The following is a 22202-nucleotide window of genomic DNA, read 5'->3' as shown; positions in this document are numbered from 1 at the left end:
TGCACAGTCCACATTTCTCAATCTTATAGAACACCCTTGAGGGTGAGCTGGATTTCTGCACCGTCATGGCTCCCCCCATGCTTCCATCCTCACCATGTCTTCCTTTTGGGTTCAAGGGCTGTTTAAATGACCAGGGCTACAATGACATCACTCCCGCCAACCTGCCCCCTGAATGCAGAGCATCACCGTGCATGCGTGGATGACGTGATTGACAATTTCTAAAGGGGGTATCTCCTAAACGGTGTATGATTAGGAAATATTGTACCTACAGGTAAGCATGATTGTAAGCTTACCTGCGGGTACAAGTTAAGATGGTGACTTTACTACTACTACTTTTACAACTGAGTTCACAGTCCTTTTTATTTATTTTTTATTGAAAAGACTGACTTTTTTTTTTTTTTAAAGTGTATTTTTGTGCGTGTACTCGAGAGAGGAGCCGGACTGCAGGAGTTGGGAGTAGGCAGGCCTCCCCCAGAGGCAATCTGCCACCTTTCTCCATGCCCCGGGTGGCAATGGTGGGTGTGAGGGGGTCCTCCCGCACAGCCTGCTCTACCTGCTCCGCTTTGAAGCCCAACGGGGCAGAGGGACTCCCTATAAGGGAGTGAGAGGATTTGCCCGCTCAACCAGCCCTGTTAGTCCTTCACCTCTCTTTTTTAGAGACCGCGTGGTCAAAGTGCGTGCATGTTAACCCAATTTCGAGTGCGTGTAAGTGTGGTGGTTTTTGTGGGAGGGGGGTGGGCGTACTAAGCGCAGGCTTACCTCGCATAGCACACCCACCGGGAGCAGGGCTGAGACCACCAAACTCAATTCACATGTAGCCGAGACCGGGATCCGAACCCCTAGCTGCAGAGGTGAATGGCTTGTCAGCGCAGTGCCAATCGCATTGAGCCACCGCAGCTCCCATCAGACTGACCTTTTTGGCATCCCCCTCTAAACCACACATGTGCCACTTTTATCCTTCAGGAAAGCCAAACAAATTTTGTGAGTCCCAGTGTTTCAAAGAGTGGAGGGGATGTCTTCTTCTCTACCCTTGTGGAGATATCTGCCTGTCTATAGCTAGCTTTAAATCTATAGTAGGTAGAAATGAATTTGCTTCCTGTCGCTTGGTGGAACATTTTAACTTTTCATTTCTTATTTTGTTCAGCGTGCTGTAGCTTTGTATTGAAAGCACTGCAAATCCCACTGGTGCTGAGATATCTACCCAAGCTTTTACCACACAAAATGAGAGGCTTTCTAAAGTTAGATGCTAAAGATCCTTTGCCGGCCAGCAAAAAATCACCTGATATCTTACCAGACGTTGACCCGCCAACTGATTTACTACTTGAACTTGAAAAGATACTGGACACTGCACCTTGGAAATTTGGCTTTGGTGTAGTAAGTATCCTACTGATAATTGTGTGCGGTAAAGCCCTCCGGTAGCCAAAACCATTTTTGTGAATTTCTTTCTTTATTTTTTTTTTGTGGTACTCCTGTTCCTAGATAAGGCAACGTCTCCAGTAGTCTTGTTTATAACCATAAAAACACATAAGAAAATTACAAATTCTTTTTCAGATTTTAGTGCTGTGTTTTTCCCTAAGGGGCAATTTATAACCTGATTGGGGGTATTAGTAGGACATAAAATGAGGTAAAAACTTCTATCAGCAATACAAATCTGCCAGAGGTTCTACCCCTTTCTTATAGTTTCAAAAATGTTTTGGCTGGAGTTGGGCTTTAAATTTTAGTTGACAAGATTGTATTGTGAATCGCATTATACCATTCATTCGCATCCAGTGGTCAGCCAGCCGTGAATGGATGGTCAGTGTGAACATGCCCAGTTTTTGGCTGCTTGGGCATCCCTATGTCTGTACTTCGTTAGTAGTAAATGGTTTGTGTTTCTTCTGTTTTTGTAGTATTTTGTGTTCAGGTATATAGGTATAGTACATAAATAATTCTTAAATTTACAAAGCAGGAGTTGGCTTTGTTTGTAAATGGTAGGACAAAGACGTTTCCCATGCTAAAGCAGACATTCATATGTGTAATTACGAATTGATATTCTTGAAAATTCCTGGTTCGACACACCTTCTATTTTGTATAGTTCTAGCTGGCACACCTTAGAAACGGACAGAGGCAACTTTTAGCAACACGGAATTTCCGATCTGACTTTTTCCATCGGAAATTCCAACCGTGTGTATTCCCCATCGGAGTAATTCCATCGGAAATTCCGATGAATTCCGTCGAAGTTTAGATAGAGAACATGTTATATTTTCCTCCGTTGGAATTTCGATGTGATTTTTGTCGGACAAAGGTCCGGTCGTGTGTGTACGGGGCTTTAAAGTGGTTCCAAAAGCCTAGACTTTTTTTTACCGTAATCACTTGCCACCCATTCACAGTAGGATATAGTGCAAGCGGGCAGCACAGCGATGTACCCGTATGTTGCGGTGTACTTCCTGGTTTGGTGGGATGCCTGCGCGCGCAACCCCTGCTGACCTGTGCTGTGATTAGACAAGAGTTTGTCAGCAGATTTCAGCCATTAATTTATGGTCAATCACAGCAGAGTTTTGTGTTGATAAACACACAGAGCTCTGTACATGCAGTGATTTGTCTTTTTTTTTTTTTTTTTCCTTAAATCAACTCGGAGTCAGGGGGAAAAAATTCTGACAGATCTGTTAGAAAAAGCAGCACACGTTTAACCCCTTTTTATTGCCCTTTGATGTTAGCACCTTCCCAGCCAGTGCCATTAGTACAGTACAATCTCTGATCACTGTATTAGTGTCAATAGCGACGTCCGTTTCAGTCAATTAGCGCCTCTCCCAGCCAGTGTCAATTAGCTAGTTTACCCACCACTTTCACAGTCGCACTATAAGTCTCTAATCACTGCCATTACTCGTATATAGTGTCTCCACTAGTATAGTGTCCCCAAAAACTGTTTTTTTTTTTTTTTACCAAAGAAATGTAGCAGAATACATTTTGTTCTATATCTATAAATAAATTAGATTTTATTGGATATGAGGGGAAGACATTTTAAAGCGGAATTCCACCCAAAAATTGATCTTCTGCCTTTCTGAAAGCAATCCGCCCCCCTCCCTCTGGTGTCACATTTTGGCACTTTCAGCGGGGAGGAGGGAGCAGATACCTGTGTAATACAGGTATTTGCTCCCACTGCCAGGCATAGGTCACCGCGGCAACCTACGTCATATCCAGTGCCTCCTCCACCCCCCCTGCTGTCTTCTGGGAGACATACAGGTCCCAGAAGACAACAGGGACCAGTGAAATCTCGAAGCGCGACTTGCGCATGCACAGTAGGGAACCAGGAAGTGAAGCCGCAAGGCTTCGCTTCCTGATTCCCTTACAGAAGATGGCGCCTCCACCCGAGAGCTGTGGGACAGATCGGCTTTGGGTGCCGAAATTGCGGGCGCCCTGGACAGGTAAGTGTCCATATATTAAAAGTCAGCAGCTATGTATTTGTAGCTGCTGACTTAAAAAATTTTTTTTTCGGTGGAACGCCGCTTTAAATGGTCTTCTAAGCACTGTGTTAACCACTTGTGTATCAGCCTGCAAGGCCCCCTCATTGCCAGGCATTTTTTTTTTAGTTTTCAACAGTGAGGCCTCCTGTGTTAATCTAAAGTGGTTACCTGTAAACACATGTCGGACACAAGACCCCAGGGCCAAATCTGGCCCTCCAGGCCATTTCATGTGGCGCTCACACCACACAGCTGCAGAAACCCCCATTGTTGCCCCTGCAAAATGGGGTAGGTGGGTGTAAATGGACACAAGTCTGTTGTCTACACCTGCTTGTCCATAGGAGTGAATGGACCTTTGGATCAGGTTTACCTGAAAAACTGACCAGCAGAAATGGTCAGATCGCTCATGTGAAAGGGGCTTAAAAGATAAGTTCCTCTTTTGGAACATGTTAGTAATCGCTCCCTAGGGACACGGTTAAACCTTTGCCCCTTATATTAACCCCTTCCCAGCCAGTGTCATTAGTACAGTAACAGTGCATATTATTTTTATAGCACTGATCACTGTAATAATGTCACAGGTCCAACAAAAAGTGTCAGATGGTGTCCGATTTGTCTGCCGCAATCCCGCGATAAGCCGCTGAAAGAAAAATATCCCAAATTTTGTAGACGCTATCACGTTTATGCAAACCAATCAATATACGCTTATTTAAATTTTTTTTTTACCCTAAATATGTAGCGGAATAGATATTTGCATACACAAACTGTAGCTCCTGACTTTAATTAATCGGACGCTCACTGTCCCAGGGTCCAGCGATGCGTGCGTACGAAGCCCCACTTGTCTCCCCCTACTGTCTGTGGCGCCAGCATCGTAACTGGGGGTAAACCTTCTGGAGCTGGAGTGGTTAATTCAGTATCGATCAGAATACTGATCGAATTCTTCATGCACGTCATGGTTTTACTGTATGTTATGGCTCTTACGTTTTGTCACGGAAGGAAATGTATCCCGTTAGATGTAGTGCCCTGTTACATTTCTATAAATATCATGAACATTTATTAAACAAAGACTGAAACTCCCCAACAGGGACACAGCAGGAAAAACTTTACAGGGGGTCTAACTCTTTCCCATTCTATCCACAACTGAAAAAAAAAAATGGGGTAGAGATGCACTTTTTTTATTTATTTTATTTTAGGTACTTATACACTTTTTAATGATTTGGTACATTTTGGAGAAAAAGCAAAACCAACTGAAACTAACAAAATAAAATGTACATCATGAGTCCTCACTAGAAGCATCTAGAATTGTGTTGGCGAGTATTCTGTTTAATCAAATGCACATTCTTTTTGTGTTTTAGTTACTTTATAGGCAGCTCCATCTGTGTGGCTGTGAGGCAACGTTGGATAGCTTCCTACAGTGTGATGCAAACCTCTTGGGAAAGATCCCTGACTTGCAGCTAAATGCACTTTATGTCTACAATGAGCTGAAGAAGAAATGCATGAGTCTGGGCGACACTTACGTGGAACAATCTGCCCTCACCAAAGCGGCCTCTAACGAAATGTCAGCTGAGAGCGCCTGGGAAGCCATCGGGTTTCTCAAAGAAGAAAAAATTGTGGTGATTGAACAGGAGCGAGTTTTCCTTTATAATTATTACTTCTATGAGGTAGATATTGCAGAGTTCATTACTAAGTTAGTAATGAAAAAGGCCCTCAATCCAAAGGTGGAAGGAAATGATGTACTTGGAGGTGACCATACTTCTCAAAGAGAGGAAAAGCTGTTCTGTTTAGGTAGTCAGACACTTGTACATGAATTTAGTGACGAGCAGATTAGGAATTTACAGATAAATGACTTTATGACAGAAGAGAACCATCCAATGGAGCTGGACGCTGAGCAGCAAAGAGCGGCTAGGATGATTCTGGCCAACCCAGTGACCATTATAAGTGGAAAAGGTGGATGTGGAAAGACCACGGTTGTAAGTCGCGTGTTTAAAGCTGTTATGCAGGAAGAAAAGGATGAAGTTGAAAAGGCCTGCAAAGCCCTTGAAGATGACATGGATGCTTCAGAAGAGTGGGATTTTAATGCCATGACCCCTTCCTGTAAGCACAGCGACGTTCATCGCGTTCTACTTACCGCACCCACAGGAAAGGCAGCTTCTCTGCTCAGGAAGAAAACTGAACTTCCAGCTGCAACTCTACACCAGGTACTGATTTATTCTTACTATTACAGTGGGCTTTTGGTATTGTGTTACTGCAACATCGTTACATATGGGATGAGATGCAGTGGCATTCTTTGTAAATGGCACCTCAACACACCTTCCAGGGCACCTGTCTTACAGAACATCACAACGTGTGGTAATACGCTACACTGCGCTAACCAAAATGATGCATGCATGCATAATTAATTGTTGTCTGTTGTGGTGCGTTACGCAGCCCATGTAAATTTTATTACAATAGTTTGGATGAGCTGCAAGTATTCGACTGGTTAGTTGCATTGATTGTCAGGTTTCCTCTTGGAGACGCATGAGCAGGAGGGAGAAACCACTGTGTGTGATGAGTGGGAAACAGGTATTCAACCCGTCAAGCTGGTTGAATAGTTTCAGCAGCTTACTAGAAGGGTAGAGGTGGTATATGAAGTGGGCCGCTGACAAACTAGCCTTTTAAGGGAGAAGTACAGCCAAAGCTTGCTTAGCACCACAGCTCATCTCTGCCCCCCACATCCCACTCTGGCAACCTCTGTCCGCAGCTTTCACCTTTGCACCCCACTCCATTCACAGCTCTCACCTTGGCAACCATCCCCATCCAGCCACAGTTCTCACCTCTGCACCCCACTCCATTCACAACTCTCACCTCTGAACCCAGCCATCTATAGTTTTCATCTAAGTACTTGTCAGTTCCCTTTCCCTTCTATAAGTACCTCTCCCTCCAGTGCCCAGCATCGTTGCCACCCATCCGCATCCACCTTAATCGCTCCACACTCTAGCCTTGCTAAAGCTCACTGCCCCTCCTCATAGCAGCCAACACGGCTCCAGTAGACAGTGGCAAGGACACTCCCTGCTCTGCCTCTCTTGAGTGGCAATGTGCAGGGAAGCATTGCTGGCAGGTGCTGTTGGCACCGGGAGAAACAGTCTTGGGATGTGGGGTAAGTGACATGGCAGGAGAACCAGCATACCTGCCACCAACTTTCCAGTGGTGCAGGAGGAGACACTGGGGACACCGATGGAAGGTGGTCAGACTATTGGCATTGGGTGAGCGGCATGGGATGGGCCAAGTCAGGTGGCGGTTATGTGTACTAGCTGTGCGAGAGGTGAGCTCACCCTCCTTGCGACTGCTACATCAGGCATTGGAGCGAAAGTCTTTCCTGCTGTCTTAGGGACCCCTAACAGTGATGGAACACCAGGGCCCGTTGCTACCCTGGTAGTATTGCAATTGTTCTTGGGTTGTTGCTTGTGTTGTGATACTTTACATATAACAGATGTTTGGCGTCTTTCTGACTTTTTTTTTTTGTTTTGTTTTTACTTGATGTGTGCTGAATTCTTTTGGTATCAAATGAAAGATGATTTTTTGCTGTTCTTATAATTGTAGGTCTTGTACGTCAAAAATGCTCCTAGCACCAGTAAGCAACAAGTAGTGTAATCCTTTGTGTCCATGCACACTATTTTAGTGTAGAGGCATTTTTAAAGCTTAAGCTTCTAAGAGCAGAAAAAAAAATTGCCAGCAGAAAAAAAGCTCCTAACTGCAGCTAAGAGCTGCCATAAAAAAAGCAAGCTATAATCGTTTTTCATTCGGCGTCTTTCTGGCTTTTTTTTTTTTTTTTTGGAAAGGGGTATTCCAACCACTTTTTTTATTCTTTGAGGTGAAATTCAATTCATGCTTGTGCTCGTGATGAGTAGGTCCCTGACTTTCTGTTGGAATGTGAATATACTTGGTATGATGGGGGAATACGACAAAGGGTTTGGTCAACTGACCAAGATGGGAAAGGGATACTTAAAGCTGGATACACACTATACAACTTTTTGTTGTTAGTTGAGTGCAAATCTAAAAGGAAATCTATGTGTAGAGCAAGGGCCTGCCTGATAACTTACACATTGAAAGTGTTTAGGCTTTTCCAAAACCATATAATATGAGGTGAAACTTAAAGATAGTTGTATAGTGTGTATCCTGCTTAAGACTCCAGTGAATAAATGATAAAGGAAAGAGGTTTGGGACTTTGTGTGAGGCCAAGACATCGAACGCCTAGAACAGGCATGTCCAAAGTCAGGTCCTCATTCTGGTTTAATGTGGCCCCCTTGGTAATTTGGATATACATATCTTTTGTGGCCCCTATGCTGCACTGATGGCAATGGTAAGGCTGCATTCATGGCAATGGTGAGGCTGCAGACGGCACTGACCCTTATTTTGCTTCAGTTCTTTATTTAAAAAATATATTTTTTTTCCCCGAAACTTTCCTCTTAAAGTGAAGGTGCGTGTTGCACTGATAAATACAGTATATTCAAATAACACGGCCAAGCTCATCTCTTTACCACACACAGCCACACAGGCAGGAGAATTCTTGTTGGGCAGTGTATTAGTGCTCGGACGAACACACTTAGACTGCATTTTATTGGTTCAAAGAATGTCAGGCAAAATGGTCGACCCTCACGCATGTTCAATTCATCAAATCTGGCCCTCTTTGAAAAAAGTTTGGACACCCCTAGGCGAATGTTTGCAAATCGCATGGGGAAAAAGTTTGGGACTTTGTATGAAGTATGTGACTGAATTGGTAACATGAACATAGAGTGGCTGCCGGGTATGAAGTAAAGAATATCCTAATAACATTGTGCCATCTCATATATATAATGGCATAACATAAACACATTATTATAAAAAATATAATTGAATTTATTAAATATAAATCGCATAATAACATTATAGTATAATGGCATGTCAATTAATGATTTTGACACAATGGTAATAAAACCACCAGACTCAAGAGTCCCCAGCAGGTTCAGCCAAGTGACACTATCATTTTGCTTCTCTTCTTCATCAGCAGTTACATAAAAGCTTATTTAGGGAGAGGAGGGTGGAGGATGGACAGTCTCAGAAAAGCAGAGGTCTATGAAATGCAAGTCACATTTCATTTTCCAACATGTTCAAAAGCACATTGCAAGTGTATAAAATGGAAAGACAAAACACTTTTAACAGTAAACAGAGGGTGCCCCGGCCTAGTGCATTATTCTTTTGGTACCCTTTTATTAATAAAATCAGAGTGCATAATATATGCACAAGCCAACATATGTATAAACTCCTCAAAACAAATCCAGGAACAGAATGTTAGAACTCCTACATATCCTCTCATCACATCACAAGGAGGAGCTGCACACGTCTGGAAGGCTGATGCGTTCCGAGGGATATGCCCTTTTCCTCAGATTACGCTCTATTACTAATGAAAGGTACCAAAGGATACTGCCCTAGGCTGGTGCTGTTTATTGTTGCAGTTTTTTTTTTCAAAATTCTTTATTTACTCACAACAAAGAGCGCGTCCACATGGATCACAGCAAGAGCATATAAACATTAACATCTTCACACGTTCAAGCATAAACTAGTAAAGTGCGGTATAGCAAAGTCAGTGGTCCGTCAGCTCCGTGCTCGTGGCACCGAGCCTACCACCTCTCGTCTTGATGATCCTGCCACTAAAAGAACGTCCATTAGCGGAGTGCGGTGTGAGGTCAGAGATCCGCAGACACGCCCTCCTTTTTCCAATATCAAGGAAGTGGAAAATGAGGAGAGAGAGAAGCGGCAGGGAGTATCTCCTCCCGCCACTCATTCGAAGATTAGAGAAAGGCTGCCGCCTCGGGAGTTGGGGTCCCGACAGCGCCATGGAAAAAAGGAAGAAAAAAGGAAGAGAGAGAGGGGGGGGGTGAGGGAAATTGCCCGCGAGCATGGAGCATGTCAGCCGTCCGGCCTGCCATTGCTCCACAGAGTAACAGAGTCAACTCCTCCCTGGGAGGGAGGGGGGTTAGGGTCGAAAAGTCTAGGTCTGTCCCCTAAGTGTTTGTCCTTCATCTGAGTAGGTAAACACATTCCATAACTGCCAAGTCTTTTTATATGACTCCTGCCTATCACGGTCTGTGAGGATAAGATCCTCCATTCTATTGATGTCATCGACCCTCCGGAGCCACATTGCTACCGTCGGTGGGTGTGGGGATTTCCAGCAAGCGGGGATGCACGCTTTGGCGGCGTCTAAAAGGTGTCGGACAACCGATTTCTTGTATACGCGTGTGGGATAGGTGTTAGCGTGTAGCAGGAGGTATGCTGGGTCGTCTGGGATCTGGCGTTCAGTGAACTTCTGCGATATCTTCCTGACCTCCGCCCAGAAGGGCTTCAGCAGTGGGCAGGACCAGAAATATTGTTGCAGTTTGTCCAGAATTCCCCCAGTCTTAGGAGGGCAGCAAAGTGTGAAGCTTCCATTCGGGTTAGGAATGGAACAGGAAAGAAAGAGCCTATAACATTTGCAAAAAGAAATCTTTTATTAACCGCTTGCCGACCAGCCGCCGCAATTCTAATATTACATCAATCTCGCGATTCAGCCAATAGAGGCGCGCCCCCCGCTCGCCCCTGGTCCCAACGCACGTGCGAGATCACCGCCGGGCACCCCCGATTGCTCGTTACAGAGCGAGAACCGGGAGCTGTGTGTGTAACCACACAGCTCCCAGTCCTGTCAGGGGGAGAAATGCCTGATTGTCTGTTCATACAATGTATGAACAGCGATCAGTCATTTCTCCAAGTCAGTCCCACCCCCCCCCTTCAGTTAGAACACACCCAGGGAATATTATTAACCCCTTCCTCGCCCCCTAGTGTTAACCCATTCCCTGCCAGTGGCATTTTTATAGTAATCCATGCATTTTTATAGCACTGATCGCTATAAAAATGCCAATGGTCCCAAAAATGTGTCAAAAGTGTCCGAAGTGTCTGCCATAATATCGCAGTACTGATAAAGATTGCAGATCGCCGCCATTACTAGTGCAAAAAAAAAATGTTAATAAAAATGCCATAAAACTATGCCCTATTTTGTAGACGCTATAACTTTTGCGCAAACCAATCAAACGCTTTATTGCGTGTTATTTTTCATTAAAAAAAAAAAAATTTAGAATACGTATCTGCCTAAACTGAGGAAAAAAATTGTTTTTTTATATATATTTTTGGGGATATTTATTACAGCAAAAAGTAAAAAATATATTTTTTTCAAAATTCTTGCTCTATTTTTGTTTATAGCACAAAAAATAAAAACTGCAGAGGTGATCAAATACCACCGAAAGAAAGCTCTATTTGTGGGGAAAAAAGGACGCCAATTTTGTTTGGGAGCCACGTCGCACGACCGCGCAATTGTCAGTTAAAGCGACACATTGCAGAATCGCAAAAAGTGGCCCGGTCATTGACTAGCAATATGGTCCGGGGCTGAAGTGGTTAAGCACAAACGGCAGCGCGGCATCAAAATGCTAACATGTTTTCAGTCTGTTTCCATTTTCCTTCCCCTTTTCTCTCTGGTTCTACCAACCTCACATGATTTTAATGGTTAATTGATTTTTTAATTGGATTGTACCGCCCCCTTTTCTGGGGGAATGGATACTTTTCCTATATAAACTTGATTTTATTGTAAATCTGTATGCTACGAGGAAGGCTTTTGCCGAAACATGTTAGCGCTTTGATGTCGCACTGCTGTTTGCTTCTTCTTAAATCTTTATTGGAGCACAATCGAGTTGCCGGCTTACTTTTTTTGCAATTTTGATGCTTATGGGACACAATGGCCTGAGCACCGTTATTCAGCTCATCATCCTACAAATGTGCGGTAGAGCTTGGGTGAATTTTTGCCTATAATATTTGAGTGGCCCACGCAAGTAGAGGCATTCTTGTCTATTTACGTGTGTGTGTGTGTGTTTGTTTTTATGTTCTGAATCTCTCTTGCCTGTATTTTTTAGATTACATGCAGCTATTCAGCTTGGAAAACGCAGCAGAGGAAAAAAGAAGAGAGTGGTGAGGAGCATAAAAGTCCATGGAAATTCCACGAAGTAGAAGTACTGGTGGTTGATGAGGGCAGTCTGGTATCTATTCGAATATTCAGCGCTGTTTTGAAATTGCTATGTACCCATGCCAGGCTGGAAAAGTTGGTGATTCTTGGTAGGTGTGAACACTTTGAGAATTTACTTTTCTTATAAAAAGCAAAAAAAAATAATTGCAAGTAAATTTTTTTTTTGACCATTTTAAAGGGAATGAATATTGTTTTCTTATCATTTCTTCATTCATGGATTTGTTCAGATTACTTTTTTTGTTCCTTCTACCACGGGTAGAAGGAAAGGAAATGGCTTGATTACCCCATCAACAGTCGGGGTTGCAAGACACACTCCACAAGGTTTAGGAGTGTGTCTATGGGAATGTTTGACCATTCTGCCAGAAGCGCATTTGTGAGGTCAGGAACTGATGTGGACGAGAAGGCTTGGCTCAGTCTCTGGTCTAATTCATCCTAAAGGTGTTCTATCAGGTGGAGGTCCAGATTGTGCAGTCAAGTTCCTCCACCCCAACTTGCGCCCCCCGCCCCCCCCCCCCCCCGACTGTTGATGGGGTAATCAAATGATTTCCTTCTACCCGTGGTGGAATCATCTATGGGACTGCCTTAGGTGGCTAAGTGTGTTAGAAATGAAGCAAAACTGTTTGGATTGTTAAAGGGGTTGTAAAGGTAAAAAAAAAATCCCCTAAATAGCTTCCTTTACCTCAGTGCAGTCCTCCTTCTTCACTTACCTTATCCTTCCATTTTGCTTTTAAATGTCCTTATTTCTTCTGAGAAATCCTCACTTCCTGTTCTGTCTGTAACTCCACACAGTAATGCAAGGCTTTCTCCCTGGTGTGGAGTGTCGTGCTCGCCCCCTCTTTTGAGGGGGCAAGCAGGAGAGTCAGGACGCTCTCTACGTTGCAGAAAAAGGAGCTGTGTGTTAGTGGGCGTCCTGACTCTGCTGCTCGCCCCCTCCCCCCCTCAAGAGACTTTCTCCACACCAGGGAGAAGAACAGGAAGTGAGGATTTCTCAGAAGAAATTGGGACATTTAAAAGCAAAATGGAAGGATGAGGTAAGTGAAGGAGGACTGCACTAAGGTAAAGGAAGCTACTTGGGGGGATATTTTTTTTTTTACCTTTACAACCCCTTTAATATTTAATGTATTCTGCTAATCATAATGTAACTCACTTTGCATTTTATAAAGTAAAAAAAGAAGAAAACATTCATGAACAGATGTGTAATTGCACACATCATTTTTTTATTGTAGGTGATGTCCGTCAGTTGCCCAGTATAGAGCCAGGAAACTTGTTGGCCGATATATTTGCTACTTTTAAAGGCATGAACTGGGCAATTGAGCTCAAGACAAATCACAGAGCAGAGTCGCAGCTCATTGTGGAGAATGCAACACAGTAAGAGCCCGAAGGCGAATATGTGTGTGTGTGTTTTTATATAAATGTCTGTTGTGCATTGAGCTGATAACTATTCTGCAGAATATTAATCATGCATTTTTCTCAAGCATCTCTAATCAGCAATGTATGGACTTTGATGCTGTGCTACATTTTGATGGGAATACAAAACCTGCTGAGATGCCTAGTGAGGAGAAGAAATGCATTCTGGTTTCTTTGGCTCATGAAACTGGTAAGCAGTGTGTTTAGGAATGGGAACTGTCACTAATTGGATTTTGTAAGCAAGGGACCACTTATGGGAGCTACTGTTCTGAAGAAGTGCTACTCAGTGGTGCTGAACCTCCTTGAAGTGGTTCTAAATCCTAAACATTTAGGACCTTAAAGCTCATCTCCAGGCAGCATTAAAATACATTTTAAAGCTACATACCCATTCTCCTCTTGAGAATAAGGAATGTTTTCTTTTTTTGTATACATGGCTGATTTGTGGAGATATAGCATTTATAACACCCTACAATGTCAACTTTAGAGCAGGGGGCCCCAACCCCTGGACCGGTCCATGGCCTGTTTGGCTCGGGCACCCCTTGGAGCCCAGTGTCTATCGCATTGGAAGATTTCTGTGTTTTGACACGGCTCTCTACAGGCACCAGAGACTGCAGGTATTACCAGGGCTTTCCATGGCTTCCTCCTGCCTTGTGGTTGCACTTTTTTTTTATCCCCAGGCCCTGCTCCCAGCCGCAAAAGGAAAGAGCAGCCTCTGCAGCAAGAGTTCTGCACTTTCTTTCCTGCTGCTGGATGCGGGCTACAACAAAATGGCGCCATCAGCTGCTCTCTCAATGCTGCCAGTGCCAAACATACTAATCAGAACAGCAGCTGTAATATTTGCACAATATTGGCTCGACAGGGCTCTGCAGGTCCCACCATCTCCTCTGGCTCATCCACCATCCTTCCAGGAAAAAAAACCCTGCAAAATCCAGGGCAAGGTTGACAACCGAGTAGATCTGCCTCTATCACCTTGGGAGAATGATGCCTGCGCTTACACTAATGGCAGCATCTACACTGATCCCATCTCTGTCCAAGTCCAAGAGCTGGGAGAGTATGGGGGAATTCTCATCTTTATGCAATGCCCAGCTTGACTCGCATAATAAACAATCAAACCCAATAGAAATAACAAGAAATAGCATGGCTGAAGGAAACCGAGCCACAGTGCCGCAGCATTAGAATACGACATTAGGATTTCATAGGATCTAGGTTTACCGGTCGTGAGAATTTGTCTGGCTGTCTGACGCGGTAGCACTGGGGATAGTCAGCAACTACAACTACAACTACAAATACAGATAGGTTTGACTGCACAGAGAAAATCCTGACCAAGCTGCATCTGGTGGCAGACTCTATAGTTGTCAGTCTAGTTGCAGAAAAACCAGCTCTAGGCTTCCATTGATTCTGCATTATGGCGAGTTGCTTTATTTCACTATATATTACAAAATAATATAAATAAAGGGCATAATAAATGATTTAATCATCATGATACTGACAGCATATCAACCCGCTGTCACCCTGCTACAATAAAAGTTTTGTATAACAAATTGAAAGGTTGTAAACTTTGTGAACAGATTGTGGATTGTGCACTCAACCACTTCTTATGGCCGTATATCTGAAGTGATGGGCTGGTATCGTACGAGCTATGCAAAGCCTACTTTGCAAAACAACCCTGCGTGGATCTCAGCTAACTTATCTACTACATTGACATGGCTGCACATGCTCCCAACTGCGAAAGCCAACAGACTGATTTTAGCACTGTAGGCTCCTTAGTCAGACAGTACACCAGGACATAGAGTGATGCTAAAGAGGCAAGAGGTCTGCTACTGCAACTGCTGATTGCGCCCTCCCCCCATGTATCCCAGGCTTTGCTTGCCGGGACCAGCACAGCGAATGCCATGGGGTGGGTGGTAGGGAGCTGAGCGGACATACGTTTGCTCTTGTTGCCTTACTCGGTCAGTGTCCCTGGCCAGCGTGGCTGGTAAAGAATGAAAAATGCAATGGGATCTGCGATCTTCATTCCGTGGAGCACAGGGGAGACATCCAGGGTCTTTTAGATCCCAAATGTCTCCTTAAAGAGAACCTGTCACCAAAAAAATTGTGACTTTTTTGTCTCCTTTGTGATGGGGGAAAAACAAAAAAAGTTAGTGGATGTAAACCAGGTTCATGTAATTTGGGCTGGGTACATATATTTTCAGTGATTTTGTCTTCTCTCTCCATAACACTATGGGGTTTATTTACTGAAGGTAAATCTACTTTGCACTACAAGTGCACTCACTGCAAATGCACTTGGAAGTGCAGTCGCTGTAGATCTGAGGGGGATGTGCATGGAAAATAAACAGCATTTTTGCTTGTACATGATTGGGTGTTAAATCAGCAGAGCTTCTCCTCATTTCAGATCTAAAGTGACTGCACTTCCAAGGGCACTTGTAGTGCAAAGTGGATTTGCCTTTAGTAAATCAACCGCTATGTCCCATAGTTGTCTCCTGCTCCGTTCTTCTGTTATCGGCCTGATAACTTCTGACAAGTTCTCCATCAACTGAGATAAAACCAGCCTGAGTTTTGTGTTGGGGAGGATGCTATAAATTGGCAGAAAGCTGAACTATTTAAGGAACAGCTCTGAAAGTCTCTACCTATGTGGAGAGGGGGTGTGTGCCTTTCCTCCAATCGGCTATCTTGGCTGTGTGCCCAGACTACACTGCAGTGCTTAACAGGAAGAGAAAATCTAACACATCTGAACTTTCTAAAGAATATATAAAGCTGAAGACAGCAGATATACATGTAAAACTTATGTAGGGAGATTGGTTTCATCCCTGTGTATCATCGGAGGCTCTCCACTTTACTGGGTATATGTGAGGGTTTACATCCATTGTAAGTAAGTAAAAAAAGTTAGTTCTAAGTAATTAAAGTTACACCTAAGCACACCCCCCCTCACAAATTTTTGAGCGCCCCCCCCCCTAAATATACGCACATACAAACATAAACTAATGCAACAGGGGAACTTGTGCATGAAAACTTTGGTTGCGATGCACGTTGCATATCGCTGTGCACGCCCGAGTAAGAGCAATATTTCTAGTTGGCTCCCCATTAACGCTAAACTGATGCCCTGTAGGGGGCTTTTAAAGTGTGGCCTGTGGAAAGTATAGGGTATTGAAGTTTGTCGCCATTTCACAGGTGCATTTAAATTCAAGGTTTGACATATTGGTATCTATTTACTCGGTGCAACCTGATCTTTTATATTTTACCACAAATTTGGGAAATCCTATTATGCTTGTATGGCCTGCAATTAACTTTTAGTGTATTTTTATTTATTTTTACTGAAATTTTGCATTTCCTTGACCTGTGCAGTATTATCGTGTGGGGGAAGAAAAAAAATTTGGAACTATGACTATTTTATTCTCTATAGGTGTCCAGAAAATATATAATGTCCTGTAATCTTCAGGCCTTTAAACAAATTTTTAAACATGTAAGCAAAAAAAAATGCTAAAACGGCTCTGGCAGTGAAAGGGCTAAAATCCTTTACAGCTCATCCGTTTAGCGTCAACTGTGAGCTCTGGTGATAGAATTATTGCTTTTACTCTGACGTTCACGGTGATACCTCACATAGGTGGTGCAAAAAAAAAGGTATGCCACCCTAGACCACCAGGGATGACAATGACACAAAAAATGGTTGCCAATCAGTGCCGCAATGGATGCCAATCAGTGCCCAAAATGGGCATCACTGATTGGCAGGCATTGTTTGGCACTGATTGGCATCCATTAGTACAACGCATACGATAGTGCCCATTTGTGCCCATCTGTGCCGCCTATCTGTGCCGCATATCTGTGCTCGTCCGTGCCGCCTATCGGTGCCCATCCGTGCCACCTCCTCGGTGCCCATCAGTGCCGCCTTATCAGTGCTTGTCAGTGCACTACCATCAGTGCCCATCAGTGAAGGAGAAAACATACTTATTTACAATGTTTTATAACAGAAACAAAAAAAAAATTTTCTTTTTTTTTTTTTTTTCTACATTTTCAGTAATTTTTTTATTTTTTTTGCAGAAAATAAATATCCCAGAGGTGATCAAATACCACCAAAAAAAGCTCTATTTGTGGGTACAAAATGATAAAAATGTAGTTTGGGTACAGTGTAGCATGACCGCGCAATTGTCATTCAAAGTGCAACAGCGCTGAAAGCTAAGGCTGCATTCAAACCTGAACGCGGCGTATTGTAGCGCGATTTGCCGTGACAAATTACAGCATTTTGTCCCGCGATTTGCCGTGACAAAACGCGTAGTTTTTTAGCCTACAATACGCCGGAGGGGTGATTTTACATTGTCGGCTATGCCGAAAGCCGCCTGAAAAAAAGGGTCCGGGACTTGTTTTGAGCTTCAGGCGTTTCGGTGTTCGGCGTGGAGATGTGAACCATCTCCATAGCCGACAATGTTAATCACCCCTCCAGCGTATTTCAGCGTCGGGCGTAAATACGCCTAGGTGTGAATGGAGTCTAAAAATTGGTCTGGGCGGGAAGGTGTATAAGTGCCCTGTATGGAAGTGGTTAACTTTACTGCTATCACAAGGGGATAACAAACCCCCCCATGTGATGGCATTGGACAGGTGACATGTACTCTTTATGGAGACATTGGGGGTTTAATAGACCCCAATGTCTCCCTGCATTTTACAGAGCAAGAGATCTGCTTTGTTACATACATGTTTCCCTCGCTGTACCAGCCAGTGAATGACCCCTTTGAAATTGGAGGTGACTAAATCATTGTCGCTTTTCTTTCTGGGCAGCGGAGATCTCCTCCCACCCGTTATTTTGAAACTGATGTGGTTCCAGGCTTCAAGTGAGGGTGGGAGGGTCCGGGAACCACGCGTGGGGCGGAACCACACCCCCTGCACTGTGAAAGTGATTGGCTGCTATTCAGCCATCAGGTTACTTTACAGTTGGGACCTGGCTGAGGAAAACTGGTACAAGGTGATGGCTACTACTGCCAACGGCTTGTGCTTCACCCTCCACACCTCTTGTGTCCAAAGAGCTGAACTAGTTAAAAGATAAAACAACAAAACACACTTTTGCTTCAATATTTAGGCACGTTTTTCCCTCCTAGATGTCTTCTGATAACCAGCATTGCACAACCCCTTTTTCTGTGATCCCAGGTAATCTTAGACCTGCAGTCTGCTCACATAATTTGTAATAAAAACATATTTTTCATTCTGGAGCTTCCCTCCAACCTCTTTGCATATTTTATGTATGCTGTATTTCTGTACTTCCCAAATATGCTGCAGAAATCTCCCTCCACTGAGTCCTGAGTCTGGCTGCATCCATTTTAACTGTGGGCAGCTGAAGCTGCTGCCTGTTCACTTCCTGGATTTACACAGCTCTCATTGGCCCTCTGACTTGTCCCCACTCCCTTCCTGGCAAACTCTCACAAGAGTGAGGGAGAGAGCTGTGCATGATGTCATAAGCCTAGGCTAATGACCAGACAAGAAACAGGAAGTGGGCTGTATAAGGTATTTACTGGCAGAATTATTTTTTTTTACTATCCAAAGTTAAAACAACACGAGCAGAAGATTTAATAGATGGAAAGTTGAAAAAAAATGACTGAAGGTCCGCTTTAAGGCGTGAAATATCTTGTGACTCTTGGTTAAGATATTTCAAATATATATTCAAGACCATTACATTTTAGAGACTTTGCTTTCTCTGGCAGTTGATAAGTCAGTTGGTCATTATGTGTTTTATTCTTTCTTCCTCTGATTGATTTTTATGGCATGAAACCAGTATGCATTTTATTCGGATATTTAATACCCTGTCTGCTGGTAAATTCAATTTACTTTGTCAATCACAGATTTAATTACAGCTATAAAAGCATTGATTGAGAACAGCCCAGGACTGCAGGATGATAAACACTCTCAGTTCATTGCATTTAGGAGGTAAGTTATTAAGTGATCTTCGTTATACACAATTGTATTTTCTTTATTATGGTCAGGACTCAAAATTGTAATTTTGGAAAAAATAAATTCTTCTGCATATAATAATGACCACTATAGCAAAACATATTTGAGTTCTGGTAACTGTATGGGGTGAATACGTTTTTTTTTTAATTTTATTTATTTATTTATTTTTTATTTTTTTTATCAATGGTACTTTCATTATGAATTCCTTTTTATTTATTAATTTCTAGGGTTGTCCCGATACCACTTTTTTAGGACTGAGTACGAGTACCGATACTTTTTTTCAAGTAGTCGCCGATACCGAATACCGATACTTTTTTTAAAATGTGTCCCCAAATGCAGCGATGTCCCCCCACAGATGCAGCCATGTATCCCCCCATCCAGCCATTGTCTCCCCCCATGCAGCCATGTATCCCCCCCATGCAGCCATTGTCTCCCCCCATGCAGCCATTGTCTCCCCCCATGCAGCCATGTATCCCCCCCATGCAGCCATTGTCTCCCCCCATGCAGCCATTGTCTCCCCCCATGCAGCCATTGTCTCCCCCCATGCAGCCATTGTCTCCCCCCATGCAGCCATTGTCTCCCCCCATCCAGCCATTGTCTCCCCCCATCCAGCCATTGTCTCCCCCCATCCAGCCATTGTCTCCCCCCATCCAGCCATTGTCTCCCCCCCCATCCAGCCATTGTCTCCCCCCATGCAGCCATGTATCCCCCCATCCAGCCATTGTCTCCCCCCATGCAGCAATGTATCCCCCCATCCAGCCATTGTCACCCCCCATCCAGCAATGTATACCCCCATGCAGCCATTGTCACCCCCCATGCAGCCATTGTCACCCCCCATGCAGCCATTGTCACCCCCCATGCAGCCATTGTCACCCCCCATGCAGCCATTGTCACCCCCCATGCAGCCATTGTCACCCCCCCATGCAGCCATTGTCACCCCCCCATGCAGCCATTGTCACCCCCCATGCAGCCATTGTCACCCCCCATGCAGCCATTGTCACCCCCCATGCAGCCATTGTCACCCCCCATCCAGCAATGTATCCCCCCATGCAGCCATTGTCACCCCCCATGCAGCCGTGTCTCCCCCCATCCAGCCGTGTGTGTCACCCCCCATGCAGCCGTGTCACCCCCCATCCAGCCGTGTGTGTCACCCCCCATGCAGCCGTGTCACCCCCCATACAGCCGTGTGTGTCTCCCCCCATACAGCCGTGTGTGTCTCCCCCCATCCAGCCGTGTATGTCTCCCCCCATCTGCAGCCATGGCCCGCTTACCTGCTACCGCCGACTGTGTACTACGGCCGGCCAGGAACATTACAGCTTTGAATAGCTTTTGATTGGCGCCACGCTGCGTGTATAGACACTCCCCCTCGCTCGGGATTGGACAGTTCACCCGAGCAAGGGGGAGTGTCTATGCGTGGCGCAAATCATTACAGCTATTCAAAGCTGTAATGTTCCCGCCCGTATTACACAGTCAGCGGCGTAACGGCGGCGGATCGCAGCGGCGAATTGCGGCTCCGGTGGCGGCGTTCGGCGGCGCGGGTTAAGTATTCTATTTGTGTATCGGGGCGGGGTATCGGCGTCTGACTACCGCCGAAAAAACTCGGAATCGGTCCCGATACCGATACTAGTATCGGTATCGGGACAACCCTATTAATTTCACTCGTGTTTCTCTCTTTTATGTTCAAACCAAGTTTTCCTTCCCCTCTCCAGCACACAGTAGGTGACTCAGAGTTATTTCTGTGTAGTTTTCCACAAGCCTGTGATAAGGGGGGGGGGGGTGTTCCTCTCTTCCAATTAGTTGTCAGATATCGGGGGACTCTGCGCTCTGCAGTGTGTTAGATGTCAGATCCTCTCTCCCTGCTGCTAGAGCTCATAAAAAAAATCCTTCGATCTGTGTGTCTCTAGAGCAATCTACAGAAGGGTGACTGCAGATAAATAAGTACAACTTTTATGTAGGAGGGTTTCTTTCATCTTTGTGTATCGCCTAAAACTAGTAAGTTAACTGGGTATATGTAAGGGTTTACAACCATCTTTTAAAAAAATATGTTTTACCGTTGCTGTAACTAGCTGGCCTTTAATTTGTTTCTCTTGCTTAAAATCCATCTAAAACTACATGGTGATCTAAGGCTACGCTGCAGTGGCCTATCATCCATCGATGCAGTGTGTTCACTGCACGCGGGCCCCCCGAGGGGGGGCTACTGTGACACCACCCTGCTCACATGTATGGTCCGCTGGTTCATAGCCAGGGTTGATCAGTGCAGCGGGAGGGACAGCTGTAAGCACAGATCTCCCTGCATGGCTTTTCAGCTGACAGACACTTCTCCTATCTCACCTGCGGCTGTCAACTGAAAAGCCATGCAGGGAGATCTGTGCTTGCAGCTGTCTCTCTTGCTCCTTCTCTGCCCCATGTGTGCTCCTCCGACCCCCCTCTATGTCATCCTCCTCTGCCCCGCGTGTTCTCCTCCAGCCCCTCCTCTGACCCCCCTCTGTGTCATCCTCCTCTGCCCCGCGTGTGCTCTTCCAGCTTCTCCTCTGACCCCCTCTCTGTCCTCCTCCCTCTGTCCCCCTCCTCCTCGGCCCCCCCCCCCCGGCCCTTTCCTTTTCTGAATTGGTCACAGTGAGTGATTTGCTACTGATCACTCCTGTGTCCTGTAATAACTGAGCAGAGTAACCTGTGTTTACTCTTCTTCAGTTTATGAACGAATGGTAGCCTCTGTCTCCTCTCCATTCATTTTCAGTGCTGAGGCTGCTGAGAAAGGGACTGGGGAAATCTGTGCCCTCAGTCCCTTTCCCAAAGGGGAGATGTCAGGGGTCTGTCAATATATAAACAATATTGTAAATAATAGATAAAATATTAAAAACAAAAAACTACTGACATCTTCCACAGCTCTACTGACACGGTCCACTACCCCCAACCCCCAATCATTGTAAAAAAAACAAAAAATACAATTGTAAAAAATAATTTAACAAAATTGTAAAAATATAAAAAAAAAAACTCTGCACTCCTCTTCTGCACATACTACCCACAACCATACACTCCATACTCCTCTCCTGCACAGAATACTCACCACCGTACACTCTGCACTGTATATTCCCTATTTAACATTACTGAATTCTGTATCTCAGACTCTATTAAACCACACCCCCTTTAAGCCAACACCAATATGGAGCGCAATTTAAGCCACGCCCACATTTAGCTGCGGTGTGCCACATTCTTTTTCGTAATGCCCACTTTTTTTATTTTGCACACTGGCCCACTCATTTCATGATATGGTCCTACTACACTGTCTACAGGGTGACACCAAAGCTGGGTGACATCATTGTAGAATGAACAGTGTTATCACTTTGCTAAATTTAATTTAAAAA

General features: G+C 44.5%; 1 protein-coding gene across 2 annotated transcripts in view; it reads left to right on the top strand.

Annotated features, from left to right (window-relative positions):
- The window catches only part of HELB (DNA helicase B), a 44985-nt gene that overhangs the window by 11068 nt on the left and 11715 nt on the right, over window positions 1-22202 (top strand). For both annotated transcript variants that reach the window (XM_040344066.1, XM_040344065.1), the window contains exons 3-8: window positions 1145-1374; window positions 4793-5635; window positions 11390-11588; window positions 12726-12867; window positions 12975-13096; window positions 18729-18813. In XM_040344066.1, coding sequence (XP_040200000.1) covers window positions 1145-1374; window positions 4793-5635; window positions 11390-11588; window positions 12726-12867; window positions 12975-13096; window positions 18729-18813 — 1621 coding nt within the window. The remainder of the gene's footprint in view (window positions 1-1144; window positions 1375-4792; window positions 5636-11389; window positions 11589-12725; window positions 12868-12974; window positions 13097-18728; window positions 18814-22202) is intronic.

The sequence above is a fragment of the Rana temporaria genome, chromosome 3 (genome assembly GCF_905171775.1).
Source record: "Rana temporaria chromosome 3, aRanTem1.1, whole genome shotgun sequence".
NCBI lineage: Eukaryota > Metazoa > Chordata > Amphibia > Anura > Ranidae > Rana > Rana temporaria.
Note: the sequence above shows the minus strand (reverse complement) of the source record. Positions and strands in the feature narration are given on the sequence as shown.